We start from the raw sequence: 8,062 nt of genomic DNA, 5'->3' as shown, positions 1-8,062 counted from the left end.
GAAGTAATCCAGTAAGACAACATCCTAAATGTATAGTTTGACTTTATGAAACTTACAGTATGATCCTTGTTGACAAGTGAATGATGACAATATATATAATAGAGGAAGTAATATAATCAGTAGAGAATACGGTTTTTTTCTGATTTTGTTGAAATATTTAAGTTAGTCAGTTAGTTAGTTAGTTAGTTAGTCAAATCTCAACTTATAAATTTTACCAATCAAATATACCTGTTGGTGTTGGATAAGCTTCAGAAACTGTAGTCTCAAAAGTTGGTAGCGTTGTTCCATCATCTGGCGTAGGTCCGGGTGTGGCACCCGGCCAATATGTACAAACAAAATTCATTTTGGTATCCGGGCTATAACCAGTCCATTTTCCATCAGTTATGCTCTCTGCCGCGTAATTCTGCGAGTTCTGAACTCGGAAGTTAGTCCACGCAACTGGAGTTCCGTCTTCCCATTGCCATTTGCCAGAGGTGCGAGTCAAACCTATCCAGAAATTTCCTTCGTTTGAATTGAAAGTCGTGCGTGCGTAGGCTGAAATTATTGTTTTTAAGCGGAATTTAAACCTGGATTCCGTAATACCGTCCCACTATGCTGTGGACTTCAGAAATTTGGCTATCGAAATAGTTTTTGGAGCAAGCTAGTTATATTTTAATATGGATCATTTTTTGTGTTTCAGTTTATTCCAAACCTACATGCCAAAAAATTATCCGTATATTGATCAGCTACCGTTGCAAGATAGGTGAATCCAACTGGGTTACTGTACCGGCACCAATTCTGGGCATCTTGATAGGAGAGTTGTTTGTTGACCAGTTTGAAGCATCTAGAATAACAAGGACTTGTACGAATCTGAAAATAATGATACATACCGCCCTTTAATCAAATGGTCCGAACTGTCCGCACAATTTTGTGCAGTTGTGGCGATTGCCAACAAAAGCGTTGACAAAAAATATAGATGTTTCATGTGACTCTGGAAACAAGTGGTTTGAACTCAATCGTTTCAATGTTTATAAAGAAGATAACGAGAGGAAGAAAGTGTTATAAGACAGAATTAGTGGAATAGAGATGATTAAAGCGGGGAAAAGAAGACTATTTTACTTTATAGTTTGACATCATTGGTATTCTAAGAAGATTCACAACCACCGGAAGTTTTGGTTGATGTACAAGAATGTGACCGCTTATAACTGATTTGAACATTTTGGCGCCTCAAATGTCTTGTTTGATAAGAGAACATTAACTTTTATGACTTTTAATACAGTATGAAATGTTCAACAATTTTATTACATTAACAGATTCAAATTAGTTCATGGCAAACTTTCTAGTAGCTTCAGAATTACTGCCTGGGCGTCGGCATCTGTCATTGAAGAAGCAGAAATAGAGTTCGTTAGTCCGGGGATTGAAGTGGCACCTGAAAGTTCAGCGAAATTCAAAAAAAAACCAAACTATATATGAGTACCTCCAAGAAGCACACCGACCACTGTAGTGAAAGAGTTGTAGGATGATTTGATAGTGGTTCCGCCAAATTCAGCTACCGGTCTGGAATAATAAAAGCTCAAATGTTGCTTAAGAGTAGTATTATTCTGAGTTTGTTTCAATTTTTGGGAAATCACAACGCCATGACAAGATATTTTGTTCGGCATTGTCAATTATAATGGTAAATTGGTTTCAAGAAAATTTCGAAAGATATCTAGAATAGCTGAGATTACAGACTACCGTAGGAAAAGTCAAAAATCTCCGACTCACGCTGCAGAGAAGAATATCAAGCAAGTCTGATCTTGTGAAGGAGGTGACCAAACTGCATTTGCCAAGGTTGAATCAACACTAAAATTTTGAAATCTGTTTTGTATTGTTCTTTCGGCCCTACTCCTTCAAGTCCATATCGATATCGTCATCCGTTCCGTCTATTGGAAAGGGTATATTTTTGAAATAGCTGTAACTGTAAGGATTAAAGTTTTCGTGATCGTTCAATACTCCGGAATATCCAAAAGTGTCTATATTTCCCGAAAAACCGGATGCATCATTGAGTTTTGATCCAACTAGTTTAGCAAAATTATAATACTGAAAGTGAATAGTTCTTGTATTATGTATATAGCTTTATTAACTAACTGATCTGTAAGTAGTGATAGCAGCTTGATCAATTCCTGCTGACTGGAGGTCTACCATGAAGAGACATGTAACACTTGCCACTGGAATTAGAGGGTTTGTCGGAATGTATTGTTTCAATATTGAACCGCTAATTTCGCGATTTTAAAGACTTTGCCTCGAAATATGCAATAACTCTTTACCATACTTCTTGGTCCAGTGGTTGTCATTGGCTCCTCCGTTGTGTAAGCTAAAATTGTTTGTTACTTATACATACTTTTACTTTAGTATTAAAGATAGATTCTTACAGCCAGTAGTGTAGGGATCATAACTGCACACGAAATCCAATAAACTTGATGCCGTTTCTGTCTGCCATTTTGCATTAGCAGTGCTTTCAACAACATAACGACCATCTCGAGGTGCATCTGGACATGAATTATCAACGATTGTGAAGCCTTTAATAAAACGGCACTTGCATTATAACAGCACCCCATCTACACTCAGAGTTCATTAATATGATTATCCCTATGTTTTTCTTGGGTCTGATTAGAAGCAGCGTGATCAGTAACTTATTTATTAACGAATAGAACGTCCAAAAATGTTTCCAGTTTTTACGGTATCCCACTAACCAAACACGCTCCAGTGAATTTGTTAACTCACTTGGGTTAAAGTTTGACCAGCTCAGTGGGGTACTATCATCCCATACATAGGAGGAATTTGCAGATCGACTCAAACCAATCCAGAATTTTGCGTTTGTAGTGTTGGATCGTGTTCGGACGATAGCTGAAAACAATGAAGAACAAGGATTTTTCCCTGGAACTTCTTCAACCACATCACCCCTGTTGGCAGTTGAGGCTTCTAATTTACCAGTAGTTAGGTAACTATCAGATAATTTTTTCCTTCTTTTTGCGGTAAAAATTTTCTAAACTTCACTTACTGGCAAGGAAACTGCTCTGCATGGAAGTGTGAATTACTGCCAAGTTTTGGTTTTGTGAGTGGCAATAATTTTGAGCATTTTGAAAATTCATTTGAAACCGCGAGAATGAGTAGCATCTGGAATTTGAAAATTAGGAGACAAGAATGAAAGAAAACTCACAAATCACCAATGGCACTGTCTTCTGCATTGTAGCATTGTGCATTGACAAAGCTCAACAGGAATACGGGAAGCAAGAAAAATGATTGAGTTGTCATTCAAAACTTTTTGGTAAATGTTGGCCGTTCAAAAACTGAAAAACTGATGTTAAAAACATTTTCTCTAATAGGATCTTCTGTCAGTCATCAATTTCTACGCCCAGTTTTCCGTGTTGATTAAATCAAAAAGGTAACGGAGGCTCATGATAAGAGAGGAAGGAAGTTGAAATCATAGGTAATTGAAGATTTGGGTCACATTTTATTGCTTTCTGGGATTGCTGTGTGTTTAGTCAGCTGATGTTATTGATAGCTGGCGCTTTTCTTGCAAATTCTTACAAAACTTTATCAGTTTTAGCGGTTTTCAGTTGTAAATGACCAACTGTGAGGGAATGTCTCTGTATTCCTGATTGATCCACAAGGAAAATTTTGTATGGACTATACAAATCAAAAGTCATTTTTTCATTTTAGTTGTTGACCATTTTTTTGTACGAACACTCTCTGGCAAGTTACAGACAATTAAAATAAACCGGTCAAAATCAGCACTACTTTGCACTGTATTATGCAGAGAGGTAATGTTTGGAGCCAACTCAATATCAAACAGCTAATAATGATGTAGCAGCTCATTCAAACTTTTAGTAATTGTATTACACCGGTTACATCAGATATCACATTATAGTGTTATCATGCTTTTGATAAAGTTTCTTTATTTACAAATAAAACAACTCCTTTAATGACTTTAACACTCTCGGTGCATTCGCAGCTGTTTGTACCACGTTAGTTGGATAATAACTACATACAAACGGAAGACGTCTCTCTTCTGGAAGTGTATACCATTTTCCATCTGACGTCCTCGCAGCCACATAATTCATCGATGGGTTCATAACAGCAAATCTTTGATATCTCAAATAGAAACCGTCCATCGTTTTGAAGTTGTCATAAGTCGTTTCACGGTATACACCAATCCAGAAGTAACCACTGTTCATTTCGAATTCTGTCACTGCTATTTCTGGAATAATACAGACTTGGAAGTTGTGTAGAGTCTAAACCAGTTTTTAAATATTGTACTCAAAGACAAATTCAGCTTCTTATTTATGCAATTTCCCTGAAGGTTCCAAACTCACTCGCCAACCAAATTGCCTGAGTATCCGATGTCTCCTTTGCCAGTATTGACCATGCACTTGGAGCATGATGCTGACAGTATTCTTGAGCCGCAGTGAAGTTTAGAGGTATGTTGAAGAATGTGAAGCATCTGGAATTCATCAATTTTTAGCCTTTGAGTAGAATGTGTGACTCACGCTCCGTCAATATATCTATCGTCATCGTTGGTTATACATTTATTCTGCGCCTGGACGAATGAGATCAAAAAGTAGACAAGAATGAGGTGGAAAATCATCTGAAAAGTAAAATATATTTAAAATCAGCAGAAATTCAAAAATGTGGAGAAGAAGTTAATCGGAAAAAGCGGTGAAATGTGGTTGGTTGAGGCATGTTTCGTGACTTTTCAACTACCAGAACTTGTGATAAGAAGAGACCGCTACTTATCAGTAGTTCGGGGAGGTGAAGTGAGCAAAATTTTGAATCAGGAAACGGCCGAAACAAACAAGTGTTAACTAACTTCAGTGGCGTTGGAATATTTTATGGAAATTCATGGAATTCGTTATGAGGGAAACGCCTAGAAAGTGTAGGTACATAAGACAGGATGTGGTATTAGAAGTTCCAGAATTAATAGTTTCAAAAACTGTTTCCTCATTTTGTCATAGACAACTTATTTGTAAGATTCGTATAGTCTAGATCTGGGCGGAGGGGAATTCCGTCTTCCAGCTTTCGCCTAAAAAAAACCTGCTTGAAAAATTTGTTCGCCCATTCGATGTTTCTAATATTTTTGAGATTTTTTGCAGAAAAGCTATCAGTGTTTATTTTTCAAAAAGTAAATTTACTACTACAAATTTAACTATTTTCGAAAATTTTCACAACAAAATAAGGCCAAAACAGTCAAAAATGACTTTTTATTCCGCCTCCCACCTTCTGTCATTTCAAAAACCGCATTCCGATCAACTTTAATTAGGAAGGGATCTTGTTTTCTAAGATAAATTTTTTTTGATAATCTCTATCCTCTTCCCTTTCTTTGTTTGAATCTCATCACATCACTAGATTCCTCTGCTCTCTTCTTCCCATTCTACCTGATGTGTTCTTATTTACGAATAATCTACATATATTCTATTGACGTCCGCGTTCTAATTCCTCTATAATTATCGCCAGTTTCGAGTCAACTTCACCTATCATTAAATTCGTGTTCTTTCTACATGTTGCCTTCTGTTGGTCAATGAGCAGTGAGCAACGCTTTGGTTTTTTAATGCTGATTATTGGTTACATTTGACATTTTATTTGAATTGATATTTTTAGTTTCAAATTTTCATGCTCAAAAATGAGATTGTTGGAGAAGAAGGAAAAAGTAATACTATAAATAGTAATACTTGAAGAGCGGAAGAGGTTGAGGGGATAGGAGAGGTTGAGGGATTATACATATGGAGGTGGGGAGCTGGGAATCGGGGAAGAAGAGTTTCGGGAAGGAGATCATTGTGGACAGTACGGAAAGGAAGCCACGGACAGAGGCGGGGGACTCAGAAAAAAGGAAAGCGTGAGGATAAGTATGGAAAACGGAAATAAATGGGGGGGGGGATGGTATGGTACCAGTAAAGTTACTGGAACCATGAGGATAGACAAGATGGGAATAAGTATGGATGGAGATAAGTATCCGGAGAGAAAATTCAGAGAACGATTGGGAACAAGAATTGGAAGGGCCTGGGAAATCATGAACCGAGAAACAATCAGAAGGCGACAAAAATTATCAATTTGGCGCCGTCATGCGATTCTTCTGTGCGTGGTTGCTGACGCTGACAACAGAAGTGAATCCGAAGACCCTTTTTTTCCATGAGGGGAAGATCAAGACCTTATCGAGGTAAGCAGTACGAAGCTCTTTGTGGAGCAACATTATGCCAGCAAGATTGAGGAGCAGCTGAAAATGCATCACTAGAATCATCAGGCACAACAGATTTTTTGTCACCTTGATAATCATGAAGGAGAACAAGCAAGTCATGAGGGCCAATGATTTCTTGATGAGAAACTTGAGAAGGACATCCGGGACGAACAGAAAAAGAATGCAGTTAGCTGTGTTGAAAGCCATTACGAGATACGCGGATTGAATCCTGACACGGTTGACTACGTCGCATTTTCCAATTTGAACCTTCTGAAAACAAAATTTTTAATAAAACTGCAGAATGCGAACTACCTGTCCTATTACCTTCCAGTAGACAATGGCAACAACGCCATAGACAACGAGTGCCAAGACAACACAACTCCACTTGAAGCCGTAGTAGAACCACTCGAAGCCACCGGTTTGGATGATACCTGAGTATCAAACTGGAATGTCTCCCATAAAACTGATAGCTTACCAGAAGTGAAGCACATTGATGATATCATTTCGACTGGGGAGATCGAGGTCATGTAAACATTAGCTCCGGCGACAATGGAACTGATAACAATTGGAACTGAAAACTTATTTTTCGGAAACATAGATTTCTGAAAACATTCTTACTCGAGAAAAGGACAACAGTGTATGTCAACGTCTGCTTGTAATACCAAACTCCACTGACGCTTACAACAAGACGGTCGATTGCGATCATGAGAGGGTTGACGACTAAAAGAGGATACTTTTCGAGATTGGAAAAAAGTTTTAAACTTACAAATCAGAACGGCGGTGAATGTGCTGATAAGAATGTTGATATGACTGATACACTCAGCACGGGAGACCACTGATAAAAAGGACCTGTATTATTATGAACATGCTTTTGACTCACTTGTTGGATGCTCCTGTATGCGCCAGAAACTGTTGAAAACATAGATGACAACATAGATAATATCTCCTAGAGCCGAGCAGCCTAGAGTTACAAATTCTTTCCTTCCACGGTTTTTCGCAATAAAGAGAGTGAGATGAACGAAAGGGATGTTGAAAACAACGGTGGGCAATCCTGAATTGAGTGATAATTTATAACTAAATAGAACTAATTATAAACAAGACTTACCAAGACTGATATAGGTCAGCATGGTGATGTTCACAGCTGCATCGAAGAACCCCATCTTGGGAGGCGAGAAGGTTGGAAGCGACTCTCAGAATTCACTTGGAGTAAGACAACGACGACGAACGGGTTGAAATGACAGGTTGCTCGAATGAAGAAGGCTCGAGAAGTGGGCGGGCGGTGAGCAGAAGAAGCGGAGAAGCGTTAGATGAAGAGAGTTTTCTGCTGTAAGAGTAAATTCAACAGATCACATTCGCTCTCACAGAAATAGTGAGGAAGAGACAGTCCCTGGGGTCCTCCTGAGCTTGTGATTTCAATTAATCAGATAGCAAAGTCCACATTTTATGAAGAGAAAAAAGTTATTCTCAGAATCTTGAAGGCGGGAAAAAAGATGATATAGACTTGTTATTGCAAATATGCTTTTGATTGCTTGAACTGAGCTCGTGATCTTTTTGACTCTGGAATCTCAAATGGGGCTCTGTGTGATTCATACCGGATCTTGTGGCGGATTAAAGAAAAAATGGAGAGGAGAGGAGAAAAAAGAGAAGACGTTATTGGAATTGGAAGAAATAAAGTATGAAGGGAATATGAAGATGCAAACCTTAAACGGACCGTCTAACTCCAACTGTATACATTACAAATATTCCGTGTCATAATAATGAAAGAGATTCTCGAGAATGTTCGATGTAGGTAAATATCATACCGTAAATACTGTATTATAACGGCACCCCATCTATACTCAGAATTCGTAAAAAAATTTCTTGGTTTTGATT

General features: G+C 38.1%; 4 protein-coding genes across 4 annotated transcripts; all 4 read right to left on the bottom strand.

Moving 5' to 3' along the window:
- Nucleotides 1-211: 211 nt before the first annotated feature.
- GCK72_016355 (uncharacterized protein) lies at nt 212-964 on the bottom strand (the record flags this gene model as incomplete). Its single annotated transcript, XM_003096155.2, has 3 exons — nt 212-534; nt 696-823; nt 870-964. The coding sequence occupies 3 exons, from the start codon at nt 962-964 to the stop codon at nt 212-214; spliced, it is 546 nt and encodes a 181-aa protein (XP_003096203.2).
- Nucleotides 965-1,304: 340 nt separating this feature from the next.
- GCK72_016354 (uncharacterized protein) lies at nt 1,305-3,273 on the bottom strand (the record flags this gene model as incomplete). The annotated part of the gene is made up of 10 exons (XM_053731457.1): nt 1,305-1,408; nt 1,457-1,536; nt 1,744-1,821; nt 1,865-2,058; nt 2,107-2,186; nt 2,291-2,332; nt 2,391-2,507; nt 2,743-2,865; nt 3,020-3,135; nt 3,179-3,273. 10 exons carry the CDS (start codon nt 3,271-3,273, stop codon nt 1,305-1,307), a joined length of 1,029 nt encoding a protein of 342 aa, XP_053586229.1.
- Nucleotides 3,274-3,920: 647 nt separating this feature from the next.
- On the bottom strand, nt 3,921-4,606 carry GCK72_016353 (uncharacterized protein; the record flags this gene model as incomplete). Its single annotated transcript, XM_003096157.2, has 3 exons — nt 3,921-4,219; nt 4,335-4,462; nt 4,509-4,606. The coding sequence occupies 3 exons, from the start codon at nt 4,604-4,606 to the stop codon at nt 3,921-3,923; spliced, it is 525 nt and encodes a 174-aa protein (XP_003096205.2).
- Nucleotides 4,607-6,061: 1,455 nt separating this feature from the next.
- Nucleotides 6,062-7,350, bottom strand: GCK72_016352 (uncharacterized protein; the record flags this gene model as incomplete). The annotated part of the gene is made up of 8 exons (XM_003096193.2): nt 6,062-6,229; nt 6,278-6,460; nt 6,515-6,621; nt 6,666-6,761; nt 6,809-6,910; nt 6,957-7,025; nt 7,071-7,241; nt 7,296-7,350. 8 exons carry the CDS (start codon nt 7,348-7,350, stop codon nt 6,062-6,064), a joined length of 951 nt encoding a protein of 316 aa, XP_003096241.1.
- Nucleotides 7,351-8,062: the final 712 nt, after the last annotated feature.

Source organism: Caenorhabditis remanei, chromosome IV, assembly GCF_010183535.1.
Source record: "Caenorhabditis remanei strain PX506 chromosome IV, whole genome shotgun sequence".
Lineage (NCBI taxonomy): Eukaryota > Metazoa > Nematoda > Chromadorea > Rhabditida > Rhabditidae > Caenorhabditis > Caenorhabditis remanei.
Note: the sequence above shows the minus strand (reverse complement) of the source record. Positions and strands in the feature narration are given on the sequence as shown.